Source organism: Talpa occidentalis, unplaced genomic scaffold (assembly GCF_014898055.3).
Source record: "Talpa occidentalis isolate TD23 unplaced genomic scaffold, MPIMG_talOcc4v2.1 talOcc4.11, whole genome shotgun sequence".
NCBI lineage: Eukaryota > Metazoa > Chordata > Mammalia > Eulipotyphla > Talpidae > Talpa > Talpa occidentalis.
In genome coordinates, this window is record NW_023601104.1 from 62,354,058 (window position 1) to 62,377,965 (window position 23,908).

The 23,908-nt window shown below is 38.4% G+C and overlaps 1 protein-coding gene across 3 annotated transcripts in view; it reads left to right on the forward strand.

The window, feature by feature from the left end:
- GNG2 (G protein subunit gamma 2) overlaps window positions 1–13,842 on the forward strand; it is a 151,349-nt gene extending 137,507 nt beyond the window's left edge. For all 3 annotated transcript variants that reach the window (XM_054690376.1, XM_037503335.2, XM_037503336.2), the window contains one exon: window positions 10,583–13,842. In XM_054690376.1, coding sequence (XP_054546351.1) covers window positions 10,583–10,711 — 129 coding nt within the window. In that variant the 3' untranslated portion in view covers window positions 10,712–13,842. The remainder of the gene's footprint in view (window positions 1–10,582) is intronic.
- The last annotated feature ends 10,066 nt before the right edge of the window (window positions 13,843–23,908 follow it).

The window sequence follows — 23,908 nt, forward strand, 5'->3', positions numbered from 1 at the left end:
TGCTCTACTTTTCTTTTTTTTATAACACTATCTTCTAATATTGTCTATAACTACTTATTATGTTTTATGTTCCATTTTTCCATTCTCCCACTCAAATACTACATAAGCAATTTGATTATGCTGTCCATTGGTATAGTTTGATTCATGTTTCTTCATTTGGGATTTGTTGAATTACTTGAATCTGTAGGTTTGTAATGTTCATCAAATTTGGAAAAATTGGGCCTCCCCAGTGGCGCAGCGGTTGAGTGCTGGGCTGTGAAGCTGCCCGCAGCCTCTGCAGTGCCAGTTCCATCCCCGGCCACCAGGTGAGGGTCCCACATGGCGCGCAGACCTCTCCTGCCGCCCGCTGCTCCCCTCAGCAGTGTACTTAGGTCCTTCTGCCTGTTCTGCTCCCTGCTCTGGCTCTGGTGAATTCTCTCACCCTCCCGTGCTTCTGACTGTACCCAGTGCTTGTATAAATAAATACATCTTTAAAAATAAATAAATATTATTTTTAAAAAAGGCCCTGATTGGGGGGGAAAAAAAATTTGGAAAAATTTGAGTCACTCTGTCTTCAAATAATTTTTCTTCCCTCTACCTACTTTGTCTCTCTACTCCTTCAAACATTCCAATTATATGTATTTTAGGCCACCTGAAATTGTATAAGTATGCTCTATGGTTTTTTTTCAGTCTATTATCTCTCTGTGCTTCCTTTTGAAGTTTCTATAGTTGTCTTCAAGTTATCTTTTCTTCCGCATTATCTAATCTGATGCTAAATCCCTCCAGTGTAATTATAATCTCCAGAGATTGCATTTAGGTCTTTTTAAATATCTTCCATGTCTCTTTTTATTGTTTACTTTCCCCTATCTTCTTGATTACATGGACACTGTTTATAGTAGTGGACACTATTTTGACAACATCTTTATCTACTAATTTATCATCTGCATCAACTTTGAGTCTTTGTCTTGGGATTACTTTTTCTCACCACATGAGAGATATTTGTTTCCTACTTATTTGCATGCCTGACTTTAAAAAAAAAAGGGGGGGATTCTTAAAGTTGTTGATTCCAAACAAAAGTTACCTGTGGCAAGCTGGAATTTCTTTTTGTATTCCTTTAAATGTTGGGTTTGTTCTGGGGTACAGTGAAGTTACTCAGAAACATTTTGATCTAATCAAGGCTTACTTTTAAACTTTGATAGGTGGGGCCACAACAACTGAAGCAATGCCCATTTTAGGACTCCATTCAAACCTCTCTGTGATATGAGGTCGTTCTATTCCAACCAGCAGAGACTCAAATTACTCTAGCCTCTGGGCTCATTAGGGATTGTTTCATTTCATCTTTCCTGAAATCCTTTGCATAGGTTCAAGCATTTTCCCCCCACACATATGCAGCTCAGTATTCATATGCAGATCAGTATTCTAAAGATTTAAGAGGAATCTTCTGGAGACCTCCATAGCTGTGTGTGTATGTTTGTGTTGTGTGTCTTCCTTCCCTGTTTCTCATTCTTCAGCTCAGGAAGATTCCTGAATGGTCCCGTGCCTACTCCCTGTGCTATGGACTGGACACTTTTTTAGGCAGTGAGCTGGGGAAATTATAAGGCTTATCTTGTCTTCCCTTTTCTCAGGGATCATTGCTCTGTGCTGTAACATTATAAAAAAAATCTGTTAATATGCCTTGTCAGTTTTTTAGTTAAAGCTGGGATTTGATTGAACTCTGTTAGTATATAGTATTCAGAATTGGAACTCCATAATACTATGCAAGTTCCACAAGGGCAGGAATCTTTGTGCATTTGTTTTCTGATTTTCCTAAGCATCTAGAACTGTGCTTGGCATAGTAGGTACTGAGTAAATAGTAGTTGAATGGAGTGTCTGTTGAATAGATTATGCCTGAGAACTCCTTCAGCAATTGAGTGCCTACTACCTGCCAGGCACTGATTATACAGTGGTGAATAAGGTAGTTGTGATTCCTGCCTTCATAGAGTGTAGTGCCTAAAGGGAAAGACATATTAAATGACATATAAACAAAAAAAATGGTCCTAATTATATATTGTGATAAGTGTTTTTTCTGGGATGGAAAAATATGGGATGCTCTGAAAGAGAATAATGAGGAAAATCACGGTAGGATGAAGTAGTCAGTCAAGACTTAGAGAAGTAGCAATATTTCAGCTCACTCCTAAAGGAAGAGAAGGAATCAACCTAACGAGGAAATAGGGAGAAGAATGTTCCAGGGGATTGTATATGTTATACACTGAGAAAGAAAGGAACTTGGAGCTTTTACAAAGTTAGAGGGCACCTATGTAGGGAAGAGAATAATGCTACAACATGAAATTAGAGAGATGTGCTGATCCAAAGCAAGCAGGACTCACAGGCTCTTTTTGTTTCAGTTTTCTACAAATCATAATAGGAAGCGGTGGGAAGATTTTAAATAGTTTATGACATTAACCAATTTATATTTTTAAAATATTTTTCTAGCTGCATTATAGAGAATACTACTCTTAGCTCAGCCTTAAATGTACAAAAGTTATTTAGAATTGAGATTCTTAACTTTTTTTGTGTTCTAGACCTTTTTGACTATGGCTAAAATACTGTTTGGTACTCTTCTCAGAATGTTTGTAAACTACAAAGGAAGCTAATTATATTAAAATATAGTTTATCACAATATTTTTCAGAAAATCATTTGTGATGTATTTATAAGTGAAATACCTACAGTAAAAAAATCTGACTTTTATTGAACTAGGTCACAGGAACTGCCAGTGCTACTGTAGCTTGTTGTCTACATCTGTAATGTGAAATAATGCTAAATTTCTATTTAAGGTTAGTGAAAATAAAGATGCAAATTTTCTTTTATAATTGAAGTTCATAGTTCATTCCCTAAGTTCTACCCATGAATTCTGTTTTAATCTGTTTGAACTACTATAACAGAATACCATAAACTGGGATGGCTTGTAAACAACAGAAATTTATTTTTCACAGTTCTGGAAGCTGGGAAGTCAAGATTTTATATCTGATTAGGGCCTACCTCCTGGTTCATAGATAACTGTCTTTGTGTCTACATCCCATGGTAGAAGGGGTGGGAAAGTCCTCTGGGTTCTCTCTTATAAGGGTGCACTCATCCCATTCATGAGGATTCTGTTCTCATAACCAGATCACCTCTCAAATGTCCCACCTTCTAATACCATGACATTGTAGGTTGGGGTTTAAACATATGAATTCAGGATGGGGTGGGAAAGAGGACACAAACATTTGGTCTATAGCACATTACTTGGGAAACCCAAATAGAGCACATTTTATGTAAGAGTTATTTCAGTAATTATGGAGACAGAATATGGACCCTTGAAATAGGCCTTGTGAAAGGTAATAGAAGACAAGACTTCATATGTTTTTGTAGAAGGAATCAACAGGATAGAAAAGGAAGAGATTGCTTAGAGGTACTAGGAATATCTCCATGAAAGAAGTAGGTCTAGCGATGTAAAATATAAAAAACTGTGTGCAAAACATTAGCAGGATAGTCAGAAAGCAAGATTTTCCAGGAACACCATTGCTGTGATTGATTGTAGAGAAGGGAACAAAGATGACAGTTATGAATTAGAAAGAAGAATATAAACATTAAGTCAAAAATACTGAAACATAGAGACATAGAACACCTACCCAGTGAAGTCTAAACTTGACATATTTAAGATGAGGATAATAATAGCTATGACCTATATTGTTGTTTTAAGAGTTAAATTAGATACATATAAGGTGGTTAGAACAAATCTGACATATAGAAAGCATTAATAAATATTAGCAGCTATTCTAATTACTGCTAGGATTCTGACATTGTCTAGGTCTGTGGATCACAGGCAATTATAATCTAGTTGAGGAAACAAGGTAAAACATATTTTGAGAAGAAAACTTTTCAGAATCAGGTATAATGGAACAACTCTAAGCTATTAATATTGCCAAATATAGCACTATACTCATAACTCATAAAAAGACTTCAAAATTCCTGCTACATATTTGTGTGTGGACACTAAAAATTAATAGGGATAATTATACTACTCTTTAGCAAGTGAATGTAGATATTACTGTTGTGCAGTCTCTGCTGCTTACAGCTAAGCTCCTGTTTGATGTAATAATGACTATGGCTCAAACAAGGAAAAGGCACACAAAAGAGTAATTGAGATTCAGTCGAAAGTCTGTCCTTTGCTTTCATTTAGAGGAGCTAAGACAAGAACAGGCTGTTTTCCTTTTCTTTCTTCCTTTTTTTTTTTTTTGTCATAGCATTTCATAAAGATGCACAAAGAATTTCAATTTCAACCTTTGGAACTAACCCTCCATTTTAGTAATTTGTATGTAAATAGCTGATGTAGATATATTTTCTTAATGGCAAAGAATCAGGGTTCAAGTTATTTTTTGTTTTGCCACATGGTTTGCTATATGACATTGAACAACTCCTGCAATCTGCTGAGCCTCAATTTTTCATCTATAAAGTCAAGATAATAGTTCCTATTTCAGGATTATTGTGTAGATCAGAAGAGATCAAAAGGAGAAACTCAATGTCTGGAACAAAATGAGAACATAATAAAAATATTTTTAAAAGCAATGTGATGCCTGTTAATGAATGAACTCTAAGTCAAAAACTCTAACAAGAAACAAAGGTCATTATATAATTATAAAAGAGTCATTCATTTCATCAAAAGGACAAAACAATTAGAAATATATATACTCAACATCAGAGCACCTAAATATATTAAGCAAATACTAATAGATATGAGGGGAGAAATTAACAGTAAAATAATAATAAAGGATTTCAACAACTTATTTTCATCAATGAAATGATAATCCAGATATAAAACTAATCAGGAAATATTAAATTTGAACTATACTTTAGACCAAATGGACCTAACAGATATATGAGAACATTTCATCCAACAACTGTAGAAGTCTTAACACATTTAAGAAGGTTAAAATAACCCCAAGAATCTTTTCCAACTGCATGATAGGAAATTAGAAAGAAATTACAGGAGAAAAACTGAAAAAATCACAACTATGAAGAAATTAAAAAAAAAAAAAAAAAACAAAACCTCCTGAACAGTCAACCAGTGAATCAAAGAAGGGAGAAAAAAGAAATTTAAAAAAAAAAAAATCTTCAAACAAATATGAAAATAAGACAAACCAAAATTTATGTGATGTAACAAAAGTAGTTCTAAGAGGGAAATTTATAGCAATAAATGTCTATATTAAAAAGAAAAGAAAGATCTCAAAGACTCTAACTTTTTACTTCAAGGAACTAGAAAAAGAGGAACAAATTAGGCCCAAACAAGTGACAATTAAAAAGGACAATAGGAAAGATCAATGAACAATGAAATTAAAGCTGGGTTCTTTTTTAAAAATAAATAGACAAATGGTTAACTGGATTTACCAAGAAAAATAGAGGATTAAAATTTGAAAATGAAAAAGGAGACATTACAATTGATATCATAGCAATATAAAGGATTATGAGAGACTGCTATGAACAATTATATGCCAACAGCTTGGATAACTGAAGAAAAAATGTGCAAATTACTAGCAACATACTAAATCATAAAGAAATAGAAAATCTGAACAGACTAGTAAAATGTAAGGAAATTGAGTTAATAATCAAAAACTTCTGCAAAAGAAATATCCAGGATGACATGGTTTTCATCATGAACTCTAAAGAACATTTAAAGAATAACAATACTACTCAAACTCTTCCAAAAAATTGAAAAGGAGGGAATGCTATCAAACTAATTTTACAAGACCTGATATCAAGGCCAGGTAAGGATATTACAAGGAAAGAGAGCTGCAGGCCAATACTACAGGCAAATATTGATGCAAAATTTCCTCAATAAAATATTAGCAGAGCAAATTAAACAGCCATTAAGAAGGTCATACACCACACAATCAAGTGGGATTTATCCCTGCTATGCAAGGTTGGTGCAATGTACACAAATCAACTAATATTATAATAGAGTGAAAGATAAAAATCATATGATCATCTCAATTGATACAGAAAGGCATTTAACAAAATATAACACCCTTTCATGATAAAAATTCAGAATTTTTGGCATAGAAAGAATATACCTCAATATAAGGTCATATATGACAAGCCTACCGCTAACTTCATACTCAGTGATAAAAGACTGAAAGTTTTTCCTTTCAGATCAGGAATACCACAAAGGTCCCTACTCCTACTACTCCTGTTCAAGACAGAATTGGAATTTCTACCCAATCAGTAAAAGAAAAAGTAAATAAAAGGTATACAAATTGTAAAGAAAGAAGTAAAATTATCTCTGTTTGAAGTTAATATGATACTATGTATAGAAAATCCTAAAAATTCCACCCAAAAAACTGTCCACTAAATTAGCAGGATATAAATTCAATATACAGAAATCACTTGGGTTTTTGTACACTAACAACAAAATAGCTAAAAATGAAAGCTATTAAAGAAAGAAATTCCCATTCACAAAAACATCAAACATAATAAGATACTGGGCAATAAATTTTCCAACATTGGTAAAAGATCTGTACACTGAAAACGATAAAATTTGATCAAAAAAATTGAAGACCTAAGCAAATGGAAAGATATCCTCTGTTAATGGATCAGAAGAGCTAATATTGCTGGAATATTCATACTAGCCATCTATAGAGTCCAATGTAAACAATCAAAATTCCAGTGGTGTTCTCTATAAAAATAGGAAAAATTATATTTAATTCATATAAGAACTACAAAAGATTAAAAAGTAATTCTGAGAAAGAACACAACTGGAGATATCATAGTTTCCTGATTTCAAACTTTATTGTAAAACTATAACATGGCATAAAAATAGACACATAGACCAGTGGAACACAACCAACAGCCAAAAATTATTCATATACCATCAATTAATATTTGGTGAGGGAAACCAAGATTATTCAATGGGAAAGGATACTCTCTTCAAATAAATGGTGCTGGGAAGAATGGATAATTATATGTGAAAGAATGAAATTGGATTCTATCTTATACCACTCACAAAAATTAACTCAAAATGGATCTAAGACTTATATATAAGATTTGGAATCATAAAATTCTGAAAAGAAAACATAGGAGGTAATCTCCTAGACTTGGGTCTTAGCAATACTTTCTTGACACAAAAATAAAGCAAAACAAGCAAAAAAAACTCAACAAAACAAAACTCTTGCAAAAAAAGCACAAAAAATAAGTGGGTCTACCTGAAACTAAACTATTTCTTCACAGCAAAAGAACCAAGCAACAAAATGGAGAGGCAACTTAGGAAATGGAAGAAAATATTTGTAAACCATACATCTGATAAGGAGTTAATATCCAAAATTCATAAGGAATTTCTACAAATCAATAACAAAAATAGGATTTTAAATAGGCAGAGGAACGGAATAGGAAATTTTCAAAGAAAACATTTAAGTGACTAATAGCACATGAAAAAATGCTCAGTGTTATAAATCATGGAAATGCAAATCAAAATCATAATGAGATATTGCCTCACACTTGTTAGACTGGTTATTATAAAAAAGACAAGAAATTAGTGTTGTAAAGGATGTGGAGGAAAGAGAACCTGCTGGACTATTGGGAATGTAAGTTGGTATAGTCATTATAGAAAACAGTAGAGGCTCCTTAAAATACCAAAAATAGAACTACCATATGAACCAGTAAACCCATCTCTGAGTATTTTTCCAAAGGAAAGGAAATCAGGATCTTAAGAGTTATCTGCACTTTCCTGTTCATTGCAGCATTAACTCACAATATATGACTAACCAAGATATGGAAGCAACCTAATTCATCAATGATTGAATGAATAAAGATGTGATATATATGTACAATGGATTATTATTCCACCACCAGAAAAAAGGAAATCCTACCATTTGTGACAATGTGAATGAAACTTGAAGGCGTTATAATAAGGGAGAGAAGTCAAACAGGGAAAGATACTGTATGATCTCATCTGAATTCTGGATAGACAGTATGGCAAGAACTATAGAATATTCACTATCTGTGTGTGTGTATATATATATCTCAAATGTAATATTATTAAAGTGAGCATAATAAAATTAATTTTATCATAAAAAAATAAATAAATGTGGACTTTTAAAAAGCCAAACTCAAAAAAGCAGACTAAAATGGTGATTGCCATTGTCTTGGGTACGGGTAGGGAGTGAGTAAAATGAGAAGATATTGGCCAAAGGGTAAAAATTTCCAGTTAAATGATAAGCAAATGTACAGTATGGTGACTCTAGTTAACGATACTATATTAGATACTTACAAGTTGCTGAAAGAGTAGATCTTAAATGATCTCACCCATACCTCCACAACTCCCTTCCCTGCCCCCATACACACAAGTAACCTTTGTCAGGGACCCTGGCAGATGCAGCATTCTCTATCTGGTCTGTGATTAAGGAAACAGATTCAAAAGATTCACAGGATTAGAAGGTGCAATTCTCAATTCCACCAGTAAACAATAACATTGAAGTGACAAAGTTCTGACCAACTCAACCCTGGACAAGGAACAAATCCAGGGGTACGACCACTATGTCTTTTATGAATCAATTAGGAGTAAATTATTTCATTTGGACAAAGCAGCAGAGGGGAAAGAACATGGCTAAGTGTGCATTGGCTCTTGAAGCTTCTGCCCCAAAGCAATCCGCATCACTTCTGTTCACATATCATTGGCCAGAGCAAGTCTGATGTCATTGTGTGGGTATGCAAGGAGAGGCAGTGAATCTCTTTAACAATATAATCTAACCCACTTTTACAGAGAATTGTTCTTTCAGTGATCACTAGGAAGGCTATCATAGTGTACAGTAATGTGGAAAAATCTTTTGGAGTGATTCCCAAAGCAAGTGTGTTATGTCACGTAAGAAATTGACTTGTTTTTATGGGTTTTCACCCCAGTGGCATTCCTTACGTGGATCATCACCCAGTTCTCAGCTGTGACTACCAATGATTTTTAACTTACTTCCCCAAAATTAAATCTACCTTAGGAAGTAAAAATTTGCCATTGTTTGCACTGGTCAAAGAAAGATAACCCAAGCAACTCCCAACAAGGAACTACAGAAATGTGAGAAATTACAGCCTCGCCAAACTCACTGACCAGACTTCCAGTGGAATTCCCTAAAGGGAATAATGTTTGGTTGAAGAAATGTGTGATAAATGATAACGTATTGACGATATATATCATACAGGCATATGCCACATAAGGATATTTGGTCCATGATAGACCAATGTGTGACACTGCTCCAAATTCCCTATGGCCTAGTGACATCATAGCATTTACACCTGTAGCAGCCTCATACAAGTCTTGTTACTGTGTTTCTTGAGAGCATAATTTTCCTTTTTTACTTGCTTTAATCACATTTTATTTTGTTCATCCAGGCCCCCAAGCATACAAAATTCAAGGCTAATGTTGCCAGTAAGAGTCCGTGTTGAGTGATTGCCCTGGAAATGAAGTTAAAAATGATTAAGGACTGTGAAAGAGGAAAATCAGTGAGGTTATCACTCAACATTCACATATGTCCCATTCCACAATAGCTATGATCTTGAAGAATAAGAACAAAGTGATGAAAATTGGTAAAGGTCCTGCTTCATTGAAAGCAAAAATAACTAACAAAACTTTGAGAGGGGACTATTATCAGGTGTGGAGATACTTCCAATGATTTGAATTGAAGAAGATCCGACACAGAAATATAACCCTCTCAGCTCCTTCACCATCACAACCAGAGCAAAAACATTGTTTGATGTTGAAAGGAAAGGCTGGACCTGACTATGATGTTGAATTTATTGCTTACTCTGTGTGGTTCAAATGACTCAATCATTTTTCACATACTGCGAAAGTATATGGTGAGTCTTCAAATCCTGATGTGAAGGCAGCTGAAAAATTTTTAGAAACTCTAGATAAGCTGACTATGAAGGAAAATTATTTGCCAAGGCAAATCTCTAATGTGGATGAAGCCTATCTCTCCTGGAAATGAATGCCCAAGAGGACTTTCACCCAGAGGAGACCAAATCAATGCCAGATTTCAAAACTTTTGAGGACAAGATAATAATTGTTAAAAGAAATTAGTGTGACTTTAGGGATCACTAGCACAAGAAGAAGTAGAAAGGCACAACTACAGAATGATAATAATGACTCAACTGTGTGAAAAGCTAACTGCGTTCCAGGTACTAAATGATTTACATGCATGATCTCATTTAACCCTGGCAGCCAGAGTTAGGATTATATAGGAACTTGCTGAAGAAGAAACCTACTGTCAGGGCTGTACAAATGCAAGCTTGACTCTGGTGTGACCCTGACAGTGAGTGCCCCCTTCAATTTTATGCCCTTAGTGTCTCACCTCACCCTGGTCACAGACCTACTTTCAACAATCCTGTGAGATCAACATCATCACCTTCTCTGCAGATGAGGACACACAGGCCAATAGAGGCTGAATGTCTTTCTTCGCTTTAATCCAAGCTAATAAAAGTGGTGGAGCAAAGATTTAAATCCAAATCCTTGAGGGCAGTTGAACAACCAAAGCCTGGACCTTGATTGACTGCACCCTTGCCAACACCCTAATCTAAAGTTTCGGTTGTTTTTGTCTTCCTTCCCAGGTATCCAAGGCAGCTGCAGACTTGATGGCCTACTGTGAAGCGCATGCCAAGGAAGATCCCCTTCTGACCCCTGTTCCGGCTTCAGAGAACCCATTTAGGGAGAAGAAGTTTTTCTGTGCCATCCTTTAAGTCTTCGAGAGGAACCTGAAGAGCCTTGGGGCTCCTGGGACACTGATGTAGAGTTTTTAGCAAAGTGGGCGCCTTTCTAGTCCACAGCATTTAAAGAGAGTGAAGAGAACCATCCTGGAAACTCCAGGCTATGCATGTTTAAAGATCTGGTCCCCTTTATGAGAACGAAAGCCGATCCACATCCTGCATTAAGAGGTCTGATACCTGCAGAACTGCCTGGAGGAGGGGGATATGTAAAGATAAATATGTGTCATTTCCATTCTGCTACCCCTCCCAGACTTTTCATTTCTGCTTCATACCTAAAAAATAAAAATCAAAACAGATGGCTGTTCTGTACTAAGATACATATGACTTTTCTTGGCATGGAAATTGCTTTAGAATACCCTTTGATCAGCTGAGTTGTCCAGTGTAGCTGAGGTTTTGTTGGATGGTGTTGGTGTTGCTGTTGAGTCTTTGTGCCTTTCTTTTTCTTTTTTCTCTCTTCCTACCCCTCTCTACCACACCCCCCCTCCACCTTCCCACCCCAGTTAGAGTAGTACTGAGAATAGACCGGACTAGTCTGTAAGACCAAACTCCAAGGATGTGTCCAAAATGTTTAGGGAGATGTTCCCATGGTTTATCCTCATGGCAACAACAGCAGTTCCGGTTGTCTGTATTCGTTTATCATTACTCTAACATTGTACATGATAGCTTTGATCCTGCAAGTAAAGTAAATCATGTGTTGTGACTGGTGCTTTCATATATTTGTGACAATTTTGGGATAATAGTGCATGAAAATGTCCCTATGTTACATCCATTCAGAAGTTTTGTTGTTTTACTATAAAATCAGGAAATGGAATGAAAGAGAAAAGAGGCTGAGGGGGAAAAAAAAATCCCTCAGTATTTCTGAAAATTGAGATTACTTCAGAGCCTTAGCCATGCCTAAAGTACCTCCAGTTAAAACTGGCATAAATGCCTCTTCAATATTCTTTCCAGTATACAAAGCATTTTGGTTTGATCCAAGACCCAGGGCAACACAGGTACTGCCAAACAGGAGAGGTAAGGATTCACCATGAGTTGGAGTGCTTTCATCAAAGGGTAGAGCAAATTCCCTCTTACCCTGAATTGTGGAAATTCTAGACTAAAAGAATGCTTCCGTGCTCTTCTTAACAAGAAAAACATGACCCTAGGTTGTTCCAGTAATAGGAGAACTAAATCCATGGCTCCAGCGAATACCCATTCTCAGTGTCCCAGCTGTTGGCTGGCAGGAAGAAGGAGGCAGATGCAGACTCCACCCCATCCAGCTCCACTAGAGAATGTTCTGGCTCTCTTTTCCACAGAGGCAGTCATCATTTCTCACCCAATACATTTTTCAAGGGGATATTTTCTTTGTTCTCTGCACCTTATTTTTTTCCTCTCTCAGTCTTTGTTTACCATTTCCTTGTAGCTAGATCTCTCTTTTCCCAAGAGATGATATTGAAAGTGATTTTTCAATGTAGCTCTAGCCTCTACCAGTAATAGGAGACCCTGCCCTTTTTACTTTTCTCTGTGTCATTCCCAGGCAAAAGAGGGCCATCCTTAACATCTTGTTTGCTTTCAAATTTCAAAGCCCACTTCTAAATTAATTTTATTTTCCTCTCTTTCTATTCTTTTGTTCCCATTAAAAAATTTTTTTCGGAGAGGGAGAAAAAGCGAAGATGAAAAGACTTACTGTGCCAAAAACAAATTTTGAAACAGGCTCAGTAAATGTTTTCCTGAGCTGTACATCCAATTAAAGCTCATGCCTGGGATAATAGGAAGAGAATCCTGACATATTTCGAGATGGATGAGTACACTTCTATAACCAGATGCTCGTTTCAAACTTTGGAACTGTGTTATAGTCAGTGGGACACTGATGAAGATTTAGAGGGGAAAAAAGCCCTAGCAGAGTATTTCTTAAACTACAGTGTTGTACCATTGGGTTAGTGATACTGTAAAATCAGCTGTCACATTTCTAAAATGAGCCAAAATATGACTTGAATATGGGGTCACATAAAAACAACTATGAATAAAAGCATTCTTTGGTAGTGATTAAGGCGTCATTATGATACCCTGATGATTTTCACAATTCATACCATTTAATCTTCTCAGAAGGGCTCTATACTTTCATGTAAATCTATATCTTCAAGTAATTACAGTGGCATTGAAGTTTTTAGGTAGCTCCAAAATGCAGCTGTGGTAATGAAGTTAGGAAGTTCCAAAGTGTGTGTGACCTTGTTTACAAAAGGAGAAAGCAGAAAATATACAGCCCATCTGAAATAAGGAAAATATTCTGGCTTTTTCATAATTTTGTGTCCCACAGTATAGATTTATAATATCAGAGTCTTTATATGAGTTTGAACTTGTTGGTATGTTTTCTTGTGAAGGGGAATTACCTTTGGATTCCTTATACCTCTGAAGAGCTTTAATTCTTTTAAAAACTCAATCATTTTCACCAGCATAATTTTATCTTAAGGAATAACTAAAAGTAAAACTTAGTTATTCCAAGCCCCAATCTCTGTATGAAATGTATTGGATAGTAATGAAAATAGGCTGTGGAATTACTTAAGTAGTAACATATCCTTTATACTTAAAAATGCAAACTCTAGGAAGAAAAAAAAAACAATTTTGCAAAATCCTCAGTATTAACTCTGGTTTCTATTTTTTTCTCCAATTCAAGCCAAGTACTATTTAATTTAAATCAAAGAAGTTGCTAATAAGTACTTTGAATTAAGACTAATTTTGCTAATAATATTTTAAAGAGTTTGCTTACCAAGGAAAAAATAAAAACCATTTCTCTATACACTCATTCACTCACATTCAAAGTTCTTCGAACTTTGAGAAATTAAGCATGACGTCTTAGAGGATTTTGTGCTTTTTGTGTACGTAATATTTGCTTCTAGCTGCTCCTGGCAATGGTTATTTGTTACATATACATTAATGTTTTCCCAGACCAACAATTGTTCGCATTTTTCTCTATATAAGATCTATAGTGTTTGTCTTTCAACAAAAGAGAAATACAGAAATGTTGAAGCGAGAAAACCTGAATGTGATGTGCACATTTTCATCCCACAAGGGCAATGTATTTGTTTTAATAAATGTAATTTTCAGATTCATTTCATATGCAGTCATTTTCATTGTTGAAGGCCTATGATCCCCGCCGCACCTTGATCCCCAGTAAATTTGAGAAAGATGATAAGAGGCATGGGGGGCTAGGAATCCTCTGATTTTCTTTAGGATTTGTTCACAGAAGTGCCCTAATGAAGGAAACCTCACAGGAGCCTCTAAAAGCCTTTTTCAATGGGTCCCCCTATCTCATTTATAGCACTTGGGGATGGGGAATGGATGCTGGGGAAGAGCAGGACTCTGATGGGATTGACCCTGAAGATAGGCGTTGCATGCACTCTCATGTGCTGCCAGCATGCCACTCTGATGTAGGGGTTGGGAGGGTTCCTTTATCAAAAAAAATAAATAAATAAATTTGAACGCAGAAAGTGCTGTTCATGATTTAAAAATAGTACTGGAGAAGATAAAATATTCAGAACTTAGATTCAGCAGCTCCTTGGAGATATTCTTAGTCAAAAAAGCCTTCTCGTGTTTTTCACTATGCCAGTGAACAGACCCTGCTGCTCTTAAGGAAGGAGATACTGGGTCTCCGGGGACATGTGCCCATGACAACAGTGTCTTTAAACCTCTGCTGAAGGAGCCACTTGGAATCAGTGCATTTGCCATGTCCATTAGTGTTTCTTAGACTGTGGCCCCTGAACCACCTGTTTCGGAATTACCTGTTCCAAAGGCAGACGCCAGGCCCCCAACTAAGGATTTCTGGTAGGGCCCTTGAGGACATGCACTGTCGCATGTTATAGTCTGAGGGCCACTTCATGTAAGTACTTATGACAGCTAGCTTTTCATAATGCCTAAGGAAAGGCACAAACTAATTGTAAATATGCTCACTCCTATTCCCACAGTCACAGGAAGTGGCTGCCCAGGAAGCGCCATGTTACCTGTGGGTGCCAACTGAGCCAGCTCTGGATTTGAGACACAGTGAGGAGGAAGCTGGTGGGTTTTAACTCTGCTCCTGTTTTATTGAGTCCCTGTGGGAGGATTGCCTCCAGCTCTTGTTCTTTAATAAGCTGGTCACATTTTAGACAGTGCTCACAATGACGTGGGAATTGTAGCTGGGTCAGCTCCAATCCACAAATTGCAAATAATTTGCCAAGGGAAATCCCTTTCCCTTCGGTTCTGCCCCAAATCTACATTTTCTTCTATTTAGAATCAGGAGACTCAAGCAGAATTTATTTTTAATGAAGGGGGTCATGGACTCCCAGGCCTTTCCTTAGTAAGAATTCCTCCTCAGTGTCCATGAGAAGGGAAGCCTGGGCATGGGGCAGGGGGAGGGCATACATCTATACTCTGATGAAAGAATGATACCTGGCAACTTCAGTTCATCCTGTGTGCAAACACAAGCCCACCTAGCATGTGACCTTGGGCAAGTCCTTTAATCTCACCATGCTATGAAGTATGGACAAGAATGCCATATTCACTTGCCTCACAAAATGGTCACAACCAGATGAGAGAGAGTTAGTTAAGGGGCATCATGGAGAAGAGGTGATAAAGAATCATTTCATACTACTTGACAGCAATTTTTCAGATGAGGGTAAGACTAGACAGTTCCTTCCCATCTCTTGACTCACCTCTTTCCCCCCGCCCTCATTGACCGCTGGTTCAGACCCTCAATGCCTCATGACTGAATTCCTGCCACACCTACTGATGTGGCACTTAGACCCTAATCTCCCACTCTAAGTCCTCCCACATACCTTTGAGTATTCATTAATCATGACTCTTTGCTCATAAGTGACAGGAGCCTAATTAAAACCATCTAATAGCTGAGGAACTCAGAAATAGGCTTGCTTCAGGCTCAGCTGCATCCAGATGCTCAGATATGTCATCAGATGTCTCTCTCTCTCATCCCTTGACTCTACTTTCCTCTGTGCTGGTTAATTCTCAGACAGACTCTTCCCTGGCAGCACTGCCACCAGGTAAACAATGGCAGAAAGATAATGGCAAAAGCCCCTCACTGTATTCAAGAAATACCTCCTAAGACTCTTCGTGGTTGAATCTGGCTTCTATGCCCAACCCATTCCTGAACCTGGTGACATGGGCAGAACAGCACATCTAAGAAATTGAAGTACTCCTTCTAGAGGAGGAGAGACTGAAGTTTAAAGGCAAAAACAGCTGGCGCCAACACATCTTACCAGATTCCTTGAGGTAACTTCAGGTTGCACCATTCAGAAAGCCAGAGTGCTCCGGCTAATGCAGCTCACTAGAGCCACACTGCCTGGCTGTCAAGACCCCAGAGACTCAAAGCTCTCTTCTGGTCTATCTTGCTTCCTGTGGATATAACATTTTCAATCCTACCTATACACCGTTGCTTATGTTACCCACCTTCCCCCCAAGCCTGGGACACCATTACTCAGCCCCTTTAGTAAATAAATCTTGCTCATTTTTCAGTGTCCCCTCCAAATTCCATGTTGTCTGTGAATGAATTCAGAGACTAATCCCTCCCCTCAACTCCTATCTTTGCATCAGCAACAATCAATTTTGTATTTGACTGTGCTTGAGGCATTGTGTTAGAGTAGCCACATGGAGCTGGTGGTTTAGTGGAGGAAGGGACAAGTAAATGTTTAATTACCAGTTAAAAGAGAAGTTCTTGGACTCAGGGAGCTGAGAGGAGGCTCTCAAAGGTAAATTATCAGTAGGAGGAAGTTTATGTTGGAATTAACTGTTCGTTATATGAAACTCTTGTCAGGAGGAGACTTGTCTAACTGATCATCTCCATGGGAGTGGAGAATACCAGTTGCATAGGCCTCTCTGTATCCAGGGTGCCTGGTGCAGCTCTTCAGAACACAGTAAGTACTCAGAAGTGATTGTTGATGGATTAAGCACAGGATTAATACCTGCAGAGAATGGGGCAATGCTGAGGTGTAGCTAGTAAAAGCCAGTCTTGTGAGTTGGTCAAAGACAGCTGAGAACAAAGCTGTCCACACGACAAGGACCAAGCTGCAAGAAGTTTGTGGGCCCTCTTCCCTCAATCAGCACAGTTTCGTGTCCCTGGGACCTCATTTTCTTTAGCCAGGAGCCCCGTGGCCCCAGTGATAATCACCACTCTCAAACCTACAAGTGACACCCAGCAGGCCCGTGAAGGCTCAGAGCCCAGACAAAATACCTCACAGGCTAGCCTCAGAGGAAGGGTCCTTTTCACTATTCACTGGAAATACTATCTCCAGTTGGCCTATACTGTGCTGTGTGTAATTATTTAAATTTAGATATAAATCAACTAACATTAAGTAAAATAAAAAAATTCAGTTCCTCAAGTCATCTTCACCAAGTGCCCAGAACCACATGCAGTAGCAGCCATCATGTTGAGCTGAGATACAGAACATTTCCCCACTGCAGGAAGTTCTGCCAGACTGTGGTGCTCCCCAGCAATGGTTAGCAACTTTTTCCACCCCATGCAACTGACAAAATATGCCTTCAAATTGTGTTCAAATTTTAGCAAAACACAGGGACAAAGTAAAAGTACATAAAAATTCATAATAATCACATTTGGCCATAGGTCACAAGCCAGACAGACTGGTATAGAAGAGAGAGGCTATGAGCTTTGCCTTGAGTCCTCTGAGACATAAATTCACCCCTGTCACTCTCGCTGATGAAAATGCAAGGATAATAATCACGGTGACGATGATGATAATAGCAATAAAGTGAACACTTACTAAAGGGCTTAGCTATGTGCCACCCACAATGTTAAACATTTTATAGACATCATTTCATTTAATTCTCACAGTAACTCTATGAATATGGATATTATTTATCTCCCATCGGAGGTACCTTTTGTACCTCATGTCACATTTGGTGACCCTTCTGACTTCTGCCACAGTTATGGCGGAGACTTCCCTGTAAGTTCTTTCTTCCAGGTGTGGATGAGGAATTTAAATTCCCAGAAACAATCCTCAGTGAGGGATGGGACTGTGAGTACACTCCCAGATTCCCACCCATCATGTAAAATCACATTGTATGTGATTTCTCAGGGTCTCTGGCAGTGTTGAATTTCAATTGTCCAGAATATAAACCAGCCCAAAAACACACCATATCGGGGTTTCTCTCTGTCTCATAGTTTTTCTTCCTACATGTCTGTTTTCTGAGCTCATTCCCACCACCAGCCCTAATGAACTACCTATATCCAAGTCCTTGTCTCAGACTCTGCCTTGTGGGATAGGGAGATTCAAACTTAAGCCACCTTCATTTCACAGATGGGTAATTTGAGATTTAGAAAAATAAATATCTCCCTATGTCCCTTGTGCTATTAAGTGAAAGATCAAAGGTTTGAACCTAGATTTCTCTTGATTCCAAAGATTTAATTCTCAACTATTATCTTACACTGCAAACATCAATGCATACAAGAGGAAGGTTGTAAGAAAAGTTTTGAATATGTTCTTATTTATAAAATAAGCAGATTGTTTGTAAACTTCAAATCTCTGAATCACTTCTCTGGAATGAAGAAGTCAGTTAATAGAAGAAGTCAGTATTAACATTTTCATCATTGTGGTCACTTGGTACCTAGAGAGTATCCACTTTGCTTCAAAATGTGTTCAGAAAGTTTCCCGGTGTCAAGGAGCCTGGGAAAGGGATACCGAGAAGTTTGATTTTAACAGAGCAAGTCTAGAGTGTTTATTTTCTTCAGGACTTTTCAGGAGGGGAAAACTCCTCCCTTTGGTAACTACTGTGTTAGCAACTGTTCTCTGTAATCTCCGGACACAGTAATGACCCTTCAAGGGTCAGAAGCAGAGAGGCAATGGATGCTTCACTCTCAAGGATCAGGAAAGAATATCAGGACAAAAGCCCTTGCAAAGCAGCCTCGAGGTCACCCTGGGCTTCTTTGGGAAAAGATAAGAATGGTCTCATTTCCTTCCCCTGCTCCTACCCCACTTCCTGCCCTACTCCGGGAATATGCTGTATCCACTCAAGCTTGTCACAAAGAATCCCAGCACAGATCAGCAGATGTTGCTGCACTTGCATATGCACATACATGAAGAAAAGCTTACTGTTCCAGAATGCTCTGAAAGCAAACTGTTACTCTAAGAAAGGGGTCATGTGGAGAACTTACAGATAAAATATACACATGTAGATTCTCAACAATAAACACCTGAAGCTTAAATAATGTTGTAATGTAGAATCCAGTCACACTAATGCAATTTTATACTCAATAGAAAAATGAAACAAATTTTAAAAGGGGCCAGGATGATGTATTGGCACATCTCATCATCTAAAAATCAGTACCCCCACCTGTAGATTATCTTGGTTTACTTTATAATAGCTGTTCTCAGAGTGTTTCAGGAACTCTTAAGAGATTCTAAGATCCTTTCAGGGAGTCAGCAAGGTCAAAACTATTTTATAATAACACTATGATGTTATTTGCCTTGTCCACTCTCATTTTCTGACAGGCAAACAATGGAGCTTTTAGAGGTAGGTATTGATATGACAACAGATTAAACACAAATACGCATATGAGAATTCAGCAGTCTTCCATGAAGCCAGTCGTTAACAAAAATTTGCAAAAATGTAAAACAATGCCAGTCTTTTCGTTTCAGTTCTTGTTTTGAAAATATAGTTGTTTTTCATAAAAATATGTCATTCTTGTTAACGTACTATGAGTTTGTTATTGTTTTCATTAAATTAACAAATGCAGTTTTTAAATTGTAGTTTTTAATTTCTAATATGTTAAATAGCATTAGATATGTCAAAACCTTAATAATTCTGGGCAGTTCTCAATACTTTTTAAAAGTAGAAAGGGGTCCTTTGACAATACTGTTTAAGAACTGCAGCCTTAAAGTTTTACACATAGAAAATGTGTCATTCAAAATCTTATAGCTACTTAGTGGCAATGTCATAAGTAGAACCTAAGAGAAGATGATTCAAAGGGCAAGACCGTCGTGTTTTACATTACATGTTCAAACATTTTTGAAGAAAACACTATGGACTCAATTTCACAGGTAAGCAGTATACTTAGAGATAATTTTCCACAATAAAAGGTAAATCATGACTCTCATATAGGTATAAAATGAACACAAAGATCTTATTTACCTTATACATTGATAACAAAACCAGGCATATGTTACAACTGGCCCAAAGCAAAATTCAAAAAACAGGCATTTTACATCAGGAAAAACCAAATGAATTTGCAGCTGTATGCAAAACTTGCTTCTAGCACAAAGGGAGAAAGAAGTCTATTCAACTTTTACTAGGCAAAATTTAGTTGTATGTCTAAACCAAGAATATTTTGCATTGCTCTTGGCTATCTGTAACTCAGTTATAAAAATACAGTAGCTCACGGCCTCCCTGGTGGCACAAGGGGTTAAGCACTACACTATGAAGCAATTCGAAGCCTCTGCAGCACTTGGATAGTGGGCCCACCAGGGAGCAATCCACATGGCGTAGCAGACCTCTCCTGACTCGCCTGCGGCTCCCCTCAGCAGTGTATTTCAGTCCTTCTGCCTGTTCTGTTTCCCACTCTGTCTCTGGTGACTCCTTTCACCCCCCACACCTCTGTCCTGTATCCCAGCTCTTGCATGCATGCATAAATAAATAAATCTTTAAAAAAAAATATATGGTAGCTCAAACGCAAAGAAAGGCAGAGTTCCTGCAGAATCAGAATCTGACAAGTAGGAAGAGAATATTCTGAGGAGTCCATAGCTTCCCAATGAAACAATTGAGACACCATTAGTTGCCAAGCACTGAGCTGACTCAGAAAAAGAGGAACTTGGTGTATACCCTGCTCTCAAGGATCTCACAATCCGTTCTTATAGACTATAGCTTGAATGTATATATATCCCCTTCAAATTCCTATGTTAAAATCCAGACTCCACATGTAATGGTATTTGTAGGTGGGGCCTTTAAATGATGAGGATCTTGGGGATGAAGCTCTCATACAAGAGACCCCTCACCCCTTCAACCATGTGAGGAGGACACAGTGAAAAGACAGCTGTTTATGAACCATGAAGCAAACCCCAACAGATATCAAATCTACTGGCATCTTGATCTTAGACTTTCCCAGCCTAAAAAAAAAAAAAAGATACCCTGGTTCTCATAGACAGAGGGGGCATTTCTTAGGATTCAACTCCATCTTTTGGGTAATAAAACCATCTATTTATTGCCTACTATGTTTCAGGTGCTTGACATACTCCTTTAATGACCTACCAGGTAAATAATATTATCTCCTCATTCTACAGGTGAGGGAAGAGAAACTGGAGAAGCTAAGTCACGTGTATGTCCAAGAGCTCAGTCAGGAAGTCCCTGGATTCGCAGCCTGGTATGTTTGTTTCCACTTTTACTCTTCTAGTTCAGGGTTCATCCAACAGAGTTTCTCTGGCAAAACATGAATTTTGCAGTCAGTATTCACATAGGAGTGATGAGTTCTGGCGCCCAATGGGTATCATGTGTTTATTAAAATTTCATACTGAAATAAAATTTCATACTGAATTTCATTCAGTATTTCCCACATTTCTCTGCTCAGTCACAGACATAGGACCTCAAATAGATGTTTTGTTTTCTTTTGGGGGCAGGAATTGCCAAGCCACAGGCCAAGTGCTAGAGCCATTGAGTTTCTTATAGACCACAAGCTAAAACTGGCTTTCACACTTCTAAATATCAAAATGCTGCTTTTGAAGTATCAAAAGAAGAATGATATTTTGTGACCTGTGAAATTTGAATGTTGAGGTCCATACATTCATTTTCACTAGAACATTGCCACACACATTTGTATTTTCTGTGCCTGCTTTCAAACTACAATAGCAGATTTGTGAAGTTGTGACAGAAACTGTGTAGCCTGCAAAAGTGAAAATATCTATTGTTACCAGAAAAAAGTTTGCCAACTCTGACCTAGATGTTGGGTATTGAGAATAAATTTCTCAGTTTCTGGGAACCCCAGAGTAAGTAGTTCAAAGCATTTCAACATGGTGTGACCTCAATGTGGCAGGTTTCATAATTGCCTGGGGGGATTTCTATTACTGAGGGGAATCTTGGTAAGAAGCAAAACACCACCAGTGGCTTTAAGTCCTGGTGTGAGGGCCATTTGGGAAGGTTCTCTGCTAGGTTTCCCGCCAATAGCACCTCTATCATTCCATGAACGTTCTGGTTTGTGTCCTGTGGAAGCTGCATTTGCATTTACCATTAATTACAATAATTAAGTGGTGCCTCCCTCCTGTGTGGGAATTTTCCAGTCCCTGACAGGAAGAGGCTTCCAAACAATTCTATTTCAAGAGCACCCTCTACTGGTCAGTTCACAGAAGGCACCATGTACTGCATTTTACATCTCTAGATGGGTTTTGCTGTCAGAAAGCAGGCAAAGGTGGATTTTGCTCTAGAGACAAAATCATTTGGGGTCTCGTCTAAAGCTTGGCCAAGTTTTTCACAGTACACGAGCATTAACTTCTGAAGATAGGGAATTTCTTCATTGTTGAACTTGGTGAGCTAACAATCCTCCCTTTGAATGCAAAAACTAACATCCCATAGTTGGGCCTGGTCTGAAGAACACAAAGCCTGCCTTGCTGAATGCTGGCTGCCCAAACAACCTGTTAATGAGGCCAGGCTGACTTTATTGCTTACCTCCTGACAGTTTCTGAACAGGGGAAGGGCAACTTCTGGTCTGTTAAGACGGAGATCTGGCTTGTGGCAGATATTTTAATATCGGGAGGGAGGCCTGAGTAGAACTGGGATAGGATTATGGTGTGATTGTTTTAGATCAATGGACTCAACAAGGTAAGGCAAGTCTAGGAATGTAAACTGTCTGCATACATCTTGATGAAACTCTCCAGAAACAAAACTTGCAACTTTGTTTTTTCAGGGCAAGAATCTGGACTAAATAAAGTTATGCTGTGAAGGTGATAAAGCAGTTAGGACTTGTTAATGTGGTCGGTAGGTTCTAAGGATTTGGGGATAGAAGGTTTGGGGTCTCAGTTTAAGATGGTGAGTGCTGCCTAAAAGGCCCAGTGTAGATGGGAAGTGGGCCCAATCTGTACCCCCATGACTTGAGATAAAATGTTGGGCCTACTCCACACTCCCATTGGTTAGGAGTGAATGGAACTGCATTTGGAAATTTGTGTTTTGGATGTGAGGACTCTGAGGCTAACAGGTAGCCCTAAAGGAAATGAGAATGTGTTGTCCGGAATTAGGGCACTTGTCAGGGAAGCTGTCTGTGAGGCACAGAGGATGGGGCTAGCCCAGGATATGCAGAATTAGAGCTGCTCTGAGAGGTGGGTTTAGGCATCACTGGCCGGTAGGAAAGCTGAAACAATGCAACAGCTGAAATCAGCAGAGGAGTGTAAATGGAGAACAGGCACAAACCGCTGATGGACTCAGCAATGCTTATGTGCATATCAGTAACTGAGTGAAGCTACGTGACACACAGATGCCTGCGCCTCTGCCTCCATGGATAGAGATTCTTGTCACGGGGCCAGAGCAGCATCTTAGAGCCTGAATTGACATCTGAAGACCTCCTATTGTCAGTGTAGATGGCCGTGGACAACAAAGAGGAATGTGCTGAGAAAAAGAGGAAAAGAATTCCTCCACCTGACAGGCCAAAATGAGGAGGACAGAGAAGGTAATTAGTTTTTATGGAACAGAGGATTTGACCTATTTCTTCCTGTGAATTTAATCAACTCAATGCCTGAAAGATTGGGAAACAATAGGAGTGGGAAGGAAATTGTTCCAAGTGAAGGCTCTCTCTGTGGGGAGCCAGCAGTGTGAACTGCAGGAAAAGCAGGTGTGTGCTGGGCTGTTGTCCATGTCTGGGAGAACAGTGAATGGTGCTGATGGGAGACTGTGCTGAGGCTTGAGAAAAGGCCTGAGTTAGGAACTCCTGCATGGAGAGGTCAGAGGTCAGCACGCAGGAGAACACCATGGTCTGTGACAGCTGTTCTCCATCTGGAGCGCATCACCTAGAGGCCTTGTCAAAACAGATTGCTGGCTCCACCCTCAGAATCTCAGGTTCAGTTCATCTGGTGGGCTGCAGAGTGAGCATTTCTAACAAGGGCACAGGTAATGCTGAAAGTGCTGGTCCAGAGATCACACTTTGAGAACCACTGGCCTGAGCTTCCCCAAAAGGTGGTACACCTCACCATGACCCATTATGATTGTAGAGAAGAC